At 39.9% G+C, this 14,682-nt stretch overlaps 2 protein-coding genes across 4 annotated transcripts in view; one reads left to right on the top strand and one right to left on the bottom strand.

Moving 5' to 3' along the window:
• The window catches only part of dpf3 (double PHD fingers 3), a 30,322-nt gene extending 23,537 nt beyond the window's left edge, over positions 1-6,785 (bottom strand). Inside the window, exon 1 of one of the 3 annotated variants that reach the window (XR_014771932.1) lies at positions 6,405-6,785. Coding sequence is in view for 2 of the 3 variants with exons in the window: in XM_084737716.1 (XP_084593842.1) it covers positions 6,405-6,436 (32 nt within the window). In the remaining variant the exon portion in view is untranslated. The remainder of the gene's footprint in view (positions 1-6,404) is intronic. The other 2 variants (XM_084737716.1, XM_084737717.1) reach the window with 2 other exon arrangements.
• A 741-nt stretch (positions 6,786-7,526) lies between these two features.
• On the top strand, positions 7,527-14,082 carry wdr21 (WD repeat domain 21). Its single transcript, XM_084737949.1, has 13 exons — positions 7,527-7,995; positions 8,347-8,477; positions 8,649-8,806; positions 9,570-9,652; positions 10,348-10,450; positions 10,624-10,767; positions 11,578-11,627; positions 11,734-11,813; positions 11,971-12,063; positions 12,288-12,385; positions 12,526-12,702; positions 13,376-13,490; positions 13,807-14,082. The coding sequence occupies exons 1-13, from the start codon at positions 7,883-7,885 to the stop codon at positions 14,046-14,048; spliced, it is 1,587 nt and encodes a 528-aa protein (XP_084594075.1). The 5' UTR covers positions 7,527-7,882; the 3' UTR covers positions 14,049-14,082.
• Positions 14,083-14,682: the final 600 nt, after the last annotated feature.

The raw sequence follows: 14,682 nt of genomic DNA, 5'->3' as shown, positions 1-14,682 counted from the left end.
TCCACAGACTTAAAACAGATCACCTAAATGTTGTTGAATTTTATACCATTCAGTTTATATATTTTACTGTTATTTTATTGTTTTCATGTGTTCTGATTAATTACTTTACAAACTCTGGGTTTAGATAAATGTTATATAATCCAGAAACTGAGCAAAGTTCATCGGAACACTGCAAGGTGTGTTTGAAAGCTTTAGTTAAAGCTAAGTGCATCAAAATGTCTACAAAAGCTAGACTTATGTTATTGTATTTTGTTGAGTTGTGTACTTACATTATCCCAAATGTTTCCAACCACCAAACCCAGAGAAATCCATAATTTATTCACGGTAACTGTACCTTCCCTTGCGAGCCGCTAGTTACTAAAACTATGGGATACATCGATACAGCAGAAAGTGAAGAAAGAAGTCATAATTTTAATTACTTCATCCATGAACATGTTTTCTGCCTGAGTCATGTCAGATAGATTCTCATTAGCTGTACTGAAGACAACAACTCCCACGATCCCACGCTACACAACATCATCAAACTATGTCTTTTGTTATTGTTTGAATGTGAAAGAGACCTCTAGCAGCAGAACGTACATATTGTCCATTCTTTGAGTAGTACTACTAGTATATTGCATTTAGTGGTAACTACACAATCACTGAAGTTGGAAAACAGTACTTTTTGTTCTTTCTGATGGTGTTTTTGTCCTGTATACTCAACTGGAAATCAGAAAATCTCATTTACTGTCTATGATATTGTACAATTTGGAACATACAAAACTGGAAAAATCCCACTGATGAGCTGATAATAGCCTGTATGACAGACATTACAGCCACAGCTCTCAGCATGTAGAACTGTTTAAATATTGTTTGCATGACCTCATTCAGCTCACTGAGTCAGAGCTAAACTGTATATAGACAACTAACTCTTTTACAATACACGCCTGACATGTAGGACTTCACCCACAGACATCTTTCTGATAAAGCTAATAAGCTTTACTGCACATAAAAATCACAATTTTTCCATATAAGATTTAATGCTGATCATGTTTCCTGAGAAACTTAATTTAAGTTGAGTTGACTGAACGTCATTCAACACATTATTTCATCTCAAAAGACTTTAAGTTAGAACTCATATCTATAGGTTCTGAAGTGTTTTGAAAATAAATATTAAAGATTTTAAGTTTAATTACACAAAATTCCTGTATGGTTTCTGTACAGTGGGCGCTAAATGAATAAAAATTGACTTAAATAAATAAAGAGTCTCAAAAGAAAAATGTAAACATGATTAATAGTGTCAGAGACTGATGGGGGCTTACCCACAAATCTTGCATATGATAGTGAGGGAAGAGGAGGTCCACTTTCTGCTATATGAATATGTACAAGAGGCCCCACAGGAAGTGCAGCGCAGGGCAACGGCATGTGGGCACTGATAGTCTTTGTGGCACCATGAAGGGGGGCGAAGCACAGAGGAGGGAGACGAAGAGGAGGAGGAGGAGCCAAGGAGGCAGAAAGGGAGGGAAGAGGAGGGGTCCGATATGTCCCGGGGCACACGTGTTCCCTTTCAAACCCTGTCACACTCATTTTCTCTCAAACACGCGGATGTGTGTACGCACGAGCGCACCCACACACACACGCTTGCCCGTGCGCAAACAGACACACAAAGGGAATGAAAGGGAAAGGTGCAGAGTGCAGCGAGAGGAGGGGGGGGAGAGGGGAGAGGTAGAGCACGCAGAGGAGGAAAGGGTGTTGCAGAGGGGAAACCCTGATTCAGATGCTGCTGTTGTTTTGCTCTGGAAGGGGAGGAGGAGAGTACACTTAGCAATAAGGGTTCCAAAAAGGTTCCTCCTGATGGGCTGAGGTTTTACACAGAACTGTGTGCTTATGAGGAACCCTTTTTTGATGACAAGGTTCATCAAAGGTTCCATTAAGTTACATTAAGAACCCTTTCCATCCGTAGAAGGTAAAAAAAGGCCTCTTGATAGAACCCCGGAGAGGGTCTCATTATGGAACAGTTCTCTGTAGAACCTCTTATAGGGGGTTTTGTGTGACACCTTTCACAGATGGACAGGCCTTTTCCACCAACATGAAACTGGCCCTGTTCTGGTTCAAGCTCAGCCGTTCTGAGCATTTCCACCAAAATTAACTGGTTCAGAACCTGAACCAAGTGAGCATGTTATACTTTATAGATCACTGTACATTGTGCAGTGCCCTCTGTTAATGAGGATTCTTGATTCCAGTTAAAACTGGTGGAAACGCAGGCTGTATCACAAGATAGCACCAAGGTTCCGTGAGCTTTGAACGGAACAGTTTCAAGAACCGGAGCTAATTTGGTGGAATAGGGCAATGAAAGGGTTCCAAGAGGAACCTTTATAAACGGTTTCTACCAAGGAAAGACTGAAAACAGCTTGGGTTGGGTTATACCAGGAGGTTAAAAGGGTTCTCCGCTTTACGGTTCTAGTTAGCACCTTCATTTGTAAGTGTGTAGAGACACTGAAGGTTGATGATGTGAAGGAGTTTGGCTGAATGATAACTGACTTGGACTCAGCATGGGATCACTGGAGGAAATCTGAGAAAATGTGTCTCTAAAGGAAAAGGCATGAGAGGAACAACATCCATATCTCATCTCTATACTCGCCTCTTACAAGTCTCGCACACACAAAAACACACAAAGAGAGAAACGTGCCAGTTCCATGTGCAGAACAGGAAAAAAAGAAAAGAAAAACCAGGATTGATCACTGCATGGAGCATTCTATAAAAAATGTTCCTGGCCATTTAATTCCCCGTGCCTGGAAACCATTCCCGGACATTCCCATTCCCCAGGCTCGGATAGACAAAGGCCAGAGTTCGCCCCTGTGCTGAGGGTGTAGTATAAATGTATGCAGTAAATGCAGCCAGACAGACAACCCCCCCACCCCAAACCTCCATCACTCACCCACGCTCCCTCTCACGCAAATTGGGGGAAGGGCGGGCGGCTACACACCATGCAACAAACACATACAACAAAAACACAACCCCACACACGTTGACCTCCTCTACCATCTCCTGTTAAATCTCAGCCTGCATCCTCTCAGTCCTAATCCAAACACACTTTCCACCTGAGCTCTTTTGTCCATTATGAATCTAATGATAAGACAGAAGGTAAAAGGACGCCAAATATGCACACAAACACATCTCTGCATATGAATCACGTCCCTCATTTGAATACTTCTCATGTCAGCTCTTCATTAAGTCCCGTCACACACACACACACACACGGCCTCTCAGGTTTCAATCACAAAGAAAGAATTCTTTGCAGAAACGTTTAAATAAATCAAGTAAATACGCGCAGCTAAAACATGACTGAATGAGTCTCGAGAGCCAGACGTACACTGCTGGCTGATGACGGGTGTAATTTGTCTCTTTCGGAGCTGAGCACTGCCAAGATTATTACCATGTCCTTATTGAGTGCGTATGATTTACCATCCACATCCTGAGGACATACGACAAGCTGGTCCTATTGTTACGACCAGACAGTGGACTGGTACAGCATGAAAAGTGGACCACAACAATGTTTCCCATGGTAATAACTCATATGTTACTCGATACCAGCTCCTGAACGAGCGCCTCACATGCATTTTTGGACAGTTTTCTCTTGTCTTTATGGGTTTACGTCTGTTTTCCTGGCTCCAACCGACACATGCATGCATTGTTTTCCATTTTTTTGCAGATATTGGATGGGTTTGGGGGGAAGGGAGGGGGTGTCTGTCTGAGAAAGTCCTCTTGTATATGAAGGACAGATGGGGTTCCCTCCCTCCATCAGTCTGTCTGTCTTTACATGTACCTCTCCCCTCTCTCAGCAGATGGACCCAGGAGAATACTGGGACACTCCTAATCTGCTGCACACTAACACACACACATAAAAAACACACATATACCTTCATTCACCACAGCCTAATCTGTTCTGGTAGAATACAGCAGCTTAGAGCCCTTTTTTCCCCAAAGTGTTGCATGTACAGTAAGATATTTTTGGTTGTCAACAAAGAGCTCTTCAAAACGATCACAAGTTCTCTCATCCTCCTCTCCTCTGCTCTGTATATTAATACAGGAAATGTTGCTAAGCACATTAATGGTTCTGTTTTGATCACACTTGATGAAGATTTCTGCCCATACACTTCAGAAAAATCATAGGTGGACAGATTTGTCTTAAAGGCATACCATGCAGAATTTTTCTAAAAAACAAAGTATTAGGGCTGGGAAGATACACCAGTCTCCCAATTTGATACGATTGTCATACTTTGGTGACAATAAGATTCTTAATAGGGCTGAACAATTAATTAAAATTTTACTGAAACTGCAATATGTCCTACTGAAAAGCAATAAGTGTGTCAAAATAATGTTTTAAATGACACGTTGTTGTGTTGCAGAGATGTACTGGTCTACAAGTCATATTCTACAGACTAACTAAAACATCTTTGCTTGATCCCCGCAAAAATCGCACCATAATTATTCTAATTTTTTTTTTTTCACTGAAAATGAGAATAACTAAAAACTTCAATTACCCCCAATATTGGAAATTGTGTTGCAATTGCAATTTTTTCAAAATCATTTAGCTGTAATTCTTAAATATTGTGATTCTACAAGTATTGCAATGAAATATTACGAATTATTGCAATTTTTGTTAGCTTTTTTTTTTTTTACCACTAGACCAAGTGAAAAGTTGAGTCATACACTTCTAGAAACTGCATAACATAATTCATATCTCCAAAAACACTACACACCACATGTCAGTCAGTCCTTCTGAGTTTTAATTTAGTGGCATCATTGTCGTTCTGCAAAGAAAAGCAGTAAATAAAAAACTTTTTGAAATAAATTGCTACATTTAGCTGTTCCTGCTCAGCAAGGTATTACTATAAGAAAATTAAAAAAAAAACTAAATGAAATGTATAAATGAATAAATGAATAAAGCCTCTGGGAATTGCACACAGCACAAATGTGAACCTTTACTTATGAAACAATAATATTACTGTGATTTTGATACTAATCTGGTACTAATTTCCATTAGCACTTTAATGGAAATTTCAATTATGTGTTAGCGTGGAGCTAACAGACTAAGCAGTTACTCCTATGTATAAAAAACATTCAGTCGTCCAAATATTGATTGAGCAAATTATTTTTTTTCCCCACTCCCACAATGTAGTGGCTCACATAAACATAATACCTCTGAATCATCACTTATGATCCACTATATGTGTGCGGCTGCCTGTATTTTCTTATTTTTTCATATTTTGCTGTGTCCTGAGTGGTTTAACAACCGAAAGCATCAGTATTTGGGAATGACACTCAACAAGCAACTCACTATATGGTGCTTTTGCAAACAGCAACAATCCTGCATACTTCAGCTTTAAATGAAAGTATATAGATGTTATATACTTCATTTACAAACAGCATCAGATCAAACTGTATAGTTTCTTTTATTCCGGTCAAAACCTGCCTTGTTTGAAACATTATAACCTCTTGCACAACAGATTTTGTGATAACTGTCTAATTCTTTGCACATTCCACATGACCAGTGGTAAACATCTGCTGTCAGCCAGCAGGAGGACAGGCATGCATTCACTAATAGACACTGAGCTGAGAGTTACGGGAGCACAAACACAGAATATGAGGAGGTTAAAACGAACATGTTTGTGCTCAGTACATTTTTTTTTTCTTTTCATATTTGGAGATTTTTTTGTGGGGGGATGGGGGGGGGGTTCTCAAAGGTAACATTATGTTGATCTCACTACAAATGCAAAGATCAGATGTTGGCACCGTTAAATGACCCGTTTAAAACCTAAAACTTCAGGGAAACTGCACGCCCCCCCCTAATTCTGCATTTGAGCGCAGATTTGCTCTGAATGCATGAAAGTGAAAGGAGGTTAATGCTGTATTATAACATATAATAATCTGTTATGCATGGTCTACATGTATTGAACGGCGCAGCAAAGGCACGAGCTGCGCAGTGAGTCGCCCTCTCAATGTGCGCTTTGTGACATTAATTGCATGAAATTATCTATGCAAATTCAGTCGTTTAGTACTGACAAAGAGCCCTGCGTGCAAACTTCTGTCAAACGTATTTATTTTAAAGCACAGTGTGGACAAATGGCAACTTTCTGTACAAGTGAAACCAAGTAAAGGAGCGTTTACGCGCGGGTTGGAGAGGTTTTCTCTGCAGATTGTGCACGAGTGCATGCTTTTATATCAGTATTACACAACACAAGCAAGCAAGTAGGCAACGATACCTGCAGATAACACACGCAGAAACACACGGAGAATGTCCGAGGACATGGCAAAAGTGTTAATTTTGCGATTCTTGCTCAAACGCGATTAACCCTGTGCGCATCACTGCATGCAATAAAACTATGCAATAATTTCATGACATTAAAAAAAAAAATACTTACGATTTTAGAGGATTATGAATGACAGTCGCCATTTTCCTGTTGGACTGTAACGTAATATTCCAAATCTCGATGTAGTTTGGGACCCTTATGAAAAAAAAAACACAACAGCCAATGCGGTCCTGGGCACTGTGCGCCCTACCAATACAACACCAGCATCAAGACATTAGGCGTGGCTTCACGGAAATCTGTCAAAATCAATGTCCCAGTCCAGTCCAGTCCTCAGAGTAGTAATAATGTTTTGAAATAAAATCGATTCGTCTTGATTTTAAAGAAAACGTCACAATCTGATATGAGAACACAAAATGTCATGAGCTCTGTCATGGTTTCTTCTATTGTTGTTGGATTAGGGGTTTTTGATGGCTACTTGGACAATAATCCACCGGACGGTAAAACAACCATTTATTTTTAATTTATCAGATTCATAGAGAGGAAAATAAACGGTGCTCACATTTTGTTGTTGTATTTTAGTTGGAATACATTGAATCAAATGAAATAAAGAAAGCTACAAGGGAACCCTTGATTTCAAAACTCTCGCGAGATTTGCCCTCGTTTCTTCATTGTATACCATGCACAGACAAATTATGTTCCATAATGTGACAACGCTGAACGTTAAATTTTGGGTAGAATAGGGACAGGCAACACTTGGTTAGGGTTAGAGAAAGATAATGGTTTGCATTAAAAAGATCTCGCGAGATCTTTCGCGGGTCTGGGGTTCCCTTCTATTTTTTATTAAGCATATTTCTTTTAACATTTCATTTTACGATGAAATGTACATTTCATTAGATCATATTGAAAGGTAATCATGTTACATGTTTACGACAATCACTAAACAGCGCCACTGAACATAATGAAGAGGAGAGTACAACAACAACAAATTCATTAATTAAAACAAAATAATAATACAGAGACATTCAAACTCTACGAGGGAAATGTAAGCCAAATTAGAGAACTTATTTATTTATTTGTTACATAGAATTTTTGCAGTTATTTGAGATGGAGGTTCCTTTCTAAACACGACGAATTCATCGTAAAATACATTGTTTTCTGTTGCATGGCTGTTAACAGAACACAACCAATGAATAGATGTTACGTCATGCACTATCGTTAGCGAATAGCCAATGAGTGCCATTCATAGGCGGGACAATATGGCAGGAACACACTGTACAGCAGCTAGCTCATGAGGAAAACTGAAACGAAACCTCAGTGCAATAAGAGCACAAACATTGTTTGCCTTCCGTTAATTGACTTGTTAAAACTTCTTCAAGTTTGCTGACGTTTAATGTTCACTATCTTGTATATAATTGTCGAAAAATATGTGTAGTTAACGTTAGTTCAACAATGTTACTGATAACAAAACTTGCTAACATAGCTAACAAGTAAACATGCTGCAGCTACTAGCCTTATACGCTCGTACACACAGAAGTGGATGAAAGACGACTTGTTGTGAGGATCGTTACTTTGGGGTCAACAGAGCAGAGATGAAGAAGTGGAACTGGCGAGAAGGACAGCGGCCACACCGGCGACGAGGTGGAGGTCATCGCCACGGCTGGTACAGAGGCAACCGGCAGAGATCAACACAGGACGAGCAGTGGTATGACACATGAAACACTCATAGACATTTAAAGTTCTGGGTTTGAAGAATGTGATGTGTCTTCGAGTTAATATCGACAGTTTTTTCACATCAGCCATTTTGACATTAATTAAGACAGTAAACACAGCTGTTAGCAATGATGCTGAGTAGGGTTCTGTTACGATCAAGTCAAACAGAGTCATGGTGTTGATACAGTACATGTTGGTTCACTGGAGAGGCTCAGCTACACTAAGTATGGAAGGATCTTAATTAGTATATTTGTAACATCTGTGTTTACTCTACTATTTCATGCCAATATAGTTTTCATGCCATTCATCCTCAGGTTAATATCAGGTGATGTTCTGTTAACAGGTATGGACATAATGATGCAGGGCCATCATTTAGAGCACCTCAGAGGAGACATGAAAACCAGTCAGCCTCTCCCTCATCATCTTCATCTTCCTCTTCCAGTACATCTTCCTCATCTAGTAATACTGCACCAGGTAAGTACCAGCTACTACCTCGCTCCATACCTGAATAATATAGATTCTTAGGCAGGTTTCACATATTATTCTCATGAACATTGGTATTAAGATCTTCAAAAACACAAAAACAAAACTAGAAAAAAAGGTTGTGAGTGAAATGTTCAGGGTTGCTGTTCTTGCTGTTGCCAGAGCTGCCTGGTTTCTACTTTGACCCAGAGAAAAATCGTTACTTCCGCCTGTTGCCTGGACACAACAACTGTAACCCACTGACCAGAGAGCAACTGCAGGAGAAAGAAAGAGAGAAACAGAGGAACAAGATGCTCGCAGAGGATGAGCAGCCCAGAAAAGTGAGTTTGTTGTAGGGGGAAATAATTCTGATATTCCTCTATAGCTTTTAGAATTATGATATTGCTCCTCGAGCTTGAAGCTTTAAATGCCTAAATTGCCACTGTCCTCAGAATAAAAGCGTAATGTATGAGTTTGAGACAGGATATGTAGCTTTGTAGACTGCACCTAAGCTTTTTGGCCATGGCGACTGATGTAATGGCCTGTCGATGCTTAGAGGACAGTGTTTTTTGCAATGTTGTGCAAGTTCACACTTCACAAGAGCTGGACCAAAGTTCAGTTCACAGAGATTTCAGTGAACTAGTTCATAGTTAACAGTTCTGAATTAAGTTCACAGTCCCAAATAAATGTACTGCTTCACATTCTTTTTTTTTTTTTTAATTAGTTGCACTGAGATTTTTCAATAGATCTTCCTGCTACCTTTCCAATCTTTGCCATTGCCTTTTCTAGACTACGTGAAACCATCATGAATTTTATTGTGAAACAGGAAATTGTTTCATCCCTAGAACGTACAGGGAACATGAGGGAACGTACATTTCTGTATCAAAATGGTTATGGATAAATTATGACTTCTTTTTGTCAAGATCACAGAAAATCAGTAAACTGAAACATGTGAATATCTACATGAATATACCTCATTGTCCTGTAAGTCCACACAGATTTTAAATTACTAAGCTGGAAATGAGCTTTGGTCTCTAACGTGCCCACACACTCAGTGGGTTTTATACTTGTTTAATGACTGGATACATATTATCTTCTTCATAGAAAGCACCAAGGACTGGACTGAACACTTCACTGCTGCTGCAGAAAAGACACCTTGGCCTGTTACCTGAGAACTCCTACTGCCGGTACTGTAACACACTGCCTGTGTGCACACATACATGGACACCCTACACACAATACAGCACCCACAGCTGTAACACATTACAGAGGAAAACCAACAAAACAAAGTCTAACTTTAATGATAATCAGTTCTGTATGTGTACAGTGAGTTTTCTTTGGAGCATTGCCGGCCACTAATAATGATGCTAATCACATTTGACATGGGTTTTGAAACCGTCAGAAAAAGTTAAAAAGAAACAAAAACATGCCAGAAATGAGTGATAATGTCCTGCCTGACAGTATGAATTGTATGGATTTAATTCACTAAAGTTTCAAGAGTAACACAGATGATTTGTAGTCATCCTACAGGCAGACTTTTCTGTAAATTAATAAAGACACAGATAGCTGAGAGGCATGGCAGCTTTATTTATACAGCCGAGGTAGATTCAAAGTGCTGTACAACACAATAGAAAGTTAAAAAAAAAAACACAACTTACAGTAAAAACAGCACAATTGAAAACAGCTGTGATAAATCTGTATAAAATATTCAAAATAAGACAAAAGAATAAAAACAAAACAAAAAAATAATACAATGATAGTAAGGCCTTGGTGCTGCAGTGGTTGTGATATTCCTAAGAGGATGTGAGTAAATGATTCTGGTTAAGTGGATTGTCCTCAGATGATTCTCATTGGTGTTACTGTGGTTACTGTGTATCTCCAGGCTTGTCCATGAGGTGAAGGTCAGCGCAATGAGACGCCACAAACTTGAGATCCAGAGCACAGACAACAGCAACCCCAACACGGACAACTTCAGACTTATAGTGGTGAGAACACACACGGACTCGCAGACAGAAAGCATCATCCTCATGTCTCGTTTTGCAGTTTTAATAATACATTCGCTGTACAAACACCTCTTAGAGATGGAAAATCATTCATTGCTTTGTAAAATAACTTTTCTTCATCTAAGTTGAATCCTTCTTCTTCCTTGCTCTCTCAGGGGGATTCGGCGTGCGAGCGAGTGTTCACAGTCAACGACGTGTCGCACGGAGGATGCAAGTATGGCATCATGAACTTCAGCAGCAGCAGCCAAGGATCCCTGTCTGTGGAAATGTGTGACAACCTCTACTTCACCAACCGCAAGGTGGGAGTATTTCACAGGAGCTGCAGCAGTGACTTTTATGTATTTCACCGTACCACATTAAGTTTTAAAGGATTGTATCCACAGGAAAATATAAAACAGCGCATAAGGGCCTTTGTAGGTAAAAAGAAAACATTATAGGGAGCAGGGTAATAAAACTGTCGTAAAAAGTTCTGTGTACAAGAAAACAACTCTGAGGTCAAAGTGGTAAATCTACGAGAAAAGATTTATGAGAGAAATCCTTAAATATTCTCTAAGATTGTATTGTAGTCACAAATTTGCAAGAAGAAGAAACAAAAGAAAATGGTGTACTTTTTGTTTTGTCAAAGAACCACATCACTTCACTTTGCAAGGTTGGATCAACCTCATCAAACCATAGATGCCACTGCTTGCCTTGTATTACATCTGCAGTGGATGACCTAATCAAATTATTATTTGCCCTCAGATTTAGCAATAAAGAAATACTTGAGGATTGAGCAATTGGACGATTTGTTGAATTTTGTCCTGCTGTACCACAAATCCCCTTTGGATTTTTTGAGATGTAATCAGCGATATCCTTGCATCTCTGTTACCTCATCCAAATCAGCTATGTTATACACTAAACAACATACTGGTTTGGACGAGGTGGTAGCTTTTGTGCATCAGAAACTACTAAAGTTGGATAAAAACCTTCTTAGTGAAGTGATGTGGTTCCTTGAAAAAAAACACAACACGTTTCTTTATAAATGGCTGGCTCTTAAGATGCCGTCGTAAGTTAAAATGACAGTGTTGGAAATGTTTGTGACAGCTCTGCTCTGGCTGAACGTTTTTCAGGTGAATTCCATCTGCTGGGCCTCAGTGAACTACCCAGACTCCCACGTCTTGTATCCTTCCTCAGCTTTAGCAGTGCTCCTCTTAGTCTGCATGTCTGAAAGCTCAAGTGCTCCCAGACACACTGCCTGTATTTTCCTTAACTGAGCTGACTGTCAGACTGTGTCTGGTGGGAGTGGCGGACACCCCGGGATGTGTCAGTTTACTCCCTGCTTCCCTCTTCAGCAACTCCAACCCAGGTTGTATTCAGTACAGTCTTATCCAGTTTCTTGCACAATTTAAACATTAACATTAGCCTCATCTATTTTATTATTATAAAATGTGCAGTTACTTTGCAAGATTTGTTGTTTTGTTTACCTCCCCTTTTTTTTTTAACATTTCTCTCTTTGTCTTCAGATCAGCCCGGGATGCTGTGTAGCTTCAAGATATCCTCAGCCTGGTCCTGTGCTTGGTGTCTCAACCCCCAGTTTGACAAGACCTTCAGCACTGGTCCGTCCAGCCATCTTAATTTGTCTTGCATGGTCAAATATGATGTCGTAATCTGATAATCATCATCATTAATCTTTATTGAGTCAGAAGTTTGTTGGCTTGGCTTTAGTTTTGGGGCTGTTAAACAGTCTCTTAAATCACATTCAAGTGGTTTGGGCAGAATTACTTTTCATCGTCACAAACTTGTGAATCTATGGTGATTGTCTTCTTGCATGTGTTGGCAGGTCTGTCGCGTAGAGTGATCGTGAAAGATGCAGAGACGGGCCGAACACAGACATACAGCTCTGGCAGCGATGTCTTGGCTCAGCAGTTTGCCCTCAGGGTAAGTCAGCTGTTACATTTAGGTGATTAAAGCGCGATGTAGTTCACTTGTAACACGCTGTAGTGTTGATTTCTGTTTAAGTGACAAAAGACAATGTAATAAAGCAAAAAGAGAGAAAGTGAAATACATCGTCTCCCTAGGTTCCTGTGCTGTTTAATGGTTGCCGATCAGGGGAGATCTTCAGCATCGACCTGCGGCAGCGCGGCCGCAGGGATCAAAGCTGGAAGGCCAGCCGCTTCCATCAGGAGTCAGCCATCACCTCAGTACGCGTCCTCCAGGATGAGAACTACCTGCTAGCTGCTGACATGCTGGGCCAGGTGAGGTTATTCGCTATTGAAAAGGAGATTTTTTTACAAGCAGTGTTTCATATTTATTATTAATTGCTAAAGTCACCAGTGGAAGCAGGGAAAGTATGGTAGTGACAGTGAATAAATCATTTATATACATATATTTTTTAAATTACATTCTGAATTATACACTAGACTAATAAAAAAGTACTAACTGACATGATTATTTTTGTTTTTCTATGTAGAACCTTGGTGCAAATTTTAATATAAGCATGTAACAAAATATCAGTGCATAAAAAGGTAAATAGAAAACACTTTTCAACTATAGTTGCAAATACATATATGCTTAAAATGTTAATATATACTTGCACTTGCATCTGTGCTGTTCATCCAAATGACAAGAAGTATTGCAGGTGTGATTTGTGTTGCAATGAAATAAACGATGGATGATCACACCATGTATATCGTCATTTCACAGCTCCAGTAAACTCTGTTTATTGTGTATTTAAAAACCAAAATTCAGCTGCAAACTTTGATGACTGATACAGTGGTAAAAAGAGTGAGACAAAGATACCACTGGGTACACCTCATACACACAACCCATTATTAACTAAACTAGTAATACAGTGATTCTTCATACAATAATTAAAAAAATATTACTATCATTGCTTTAACTTTGTGCGATTTCCTCATTCATTTGCAGATTAAGCTGTGGGATGTGCGAGTGACAAAGCCAGTACAGGAGTACAGAGGACACTACAATGAACACGCCTACCTTCCCATCCACGTCAATGAGCCCGAGGGGCTTTTGTTGGCAGGTAGGAGAGGATGAAACACACTCTGTCAACAAAGTATTTACACTGAAACAATTGGCTTTCACTGTTAAACTGACTTAATCAAAGAGATGCCAGGTTCACAGCTGTTACGTCCTGACATACTTGCACTAAAATGACGAGCCATCACACAGTTGCAGATAAAAATACACTGTGGCCAGAAATGGTATTTCAGAGATAGTTTGAGAGATGTGAAGTCTGCCAAAGATGTCTCATGTCTCTCCTGAGGTGCTTTCCACCTCTGTCTGGAAAAACAAAACACTCATTTTGCATTTCCTCCTCCTCCTCTGTTCCTTCTCAGTCGGTCAGGATTGCTACACAAGGTTATGGAGCCTAAAAGACGGTCACCTACTGAGGACTATCCCATCACCCCACCCGGCTGCAAACGACCTCATCCCGAGCGTCGTCTTCTCCTCCAAGTTAGGGGGCTGTAGGGGCCTCCCTGGTCTGCTCATGGCTGTTAAACACGACCTGTACTACTTCCCATACAACACTGACTACCAGGAAGGAGGAGGAGAGCAGCATCTCACAAATCATCTCTGAAATCAAGGACACCAGTTTTTTTTTTTTTTTTTGCCAAATGTATGAATGATGTTATATTCAATTTGAAATGGTTCTGCCAGTACGCAGCTCATTTCCACAGGGTTGTAGTGAAGGTTTGATTGGGTGAGATGACCTCAAAAGAGCTGCATGGAAGTCTCAGGGGAATGTTGCTTTTGACCGACTTGTTTGTGCCAAAAAGAAGTGCTGCATTACAGGAGTGCACACTGTTATTACAGTTAAAGGGATAGTTAGAATTTTTTGAAGGGGGTTCTATGAGGTACATATCAATAATCAGGGTATTGGCTACAGTAGGTGGTTGGCAAGTCCCCAGTTTGGTGAAGCAGAGAAGAATACCAGCACAGAAGCTTAACAATATACCGCTATCGACAGGGTCAGCAGCAAAGCATATTTTGGCTATCTAAAAAAAAAAGGTAATTTTTCCCAAACCAACCAAACACCAATGGTGAAATCAGTAAAGTTACCTTGCAGAATGTGAGACTTGCTGCCCTCTCACTGTGATGATCGGTTAGTTTTTTTATGTTATGTGACTTTGGTGTTTTAAAGGGTTAGTTCAGATTCACCGAAATCACACACAAACAAACTAAAAGATAGAGGCAGCAGTAGACCAGCAACT

This window comes from Lutjanus erythropterus, chromosome 15, assembly GCF_056507025.1.
Source record: "Lutjanus erythropterus isolate fLutEry1 chromosome 15, fLutEry1.hap2, whole genome shotgun sequence".
Taxonomy (NCBI): domain Eukaryota; kingdom Metazoa; phylum Chordata; class Actinopteri; order Lutjaniformes; family Lutjanidae; genus Lutjanus; species Lutjanus erythropterus.
Note: the sequence above shows the minus strand (reverse complement) of the source record. Positions and strands in the feature narration are given on the sequence as shown.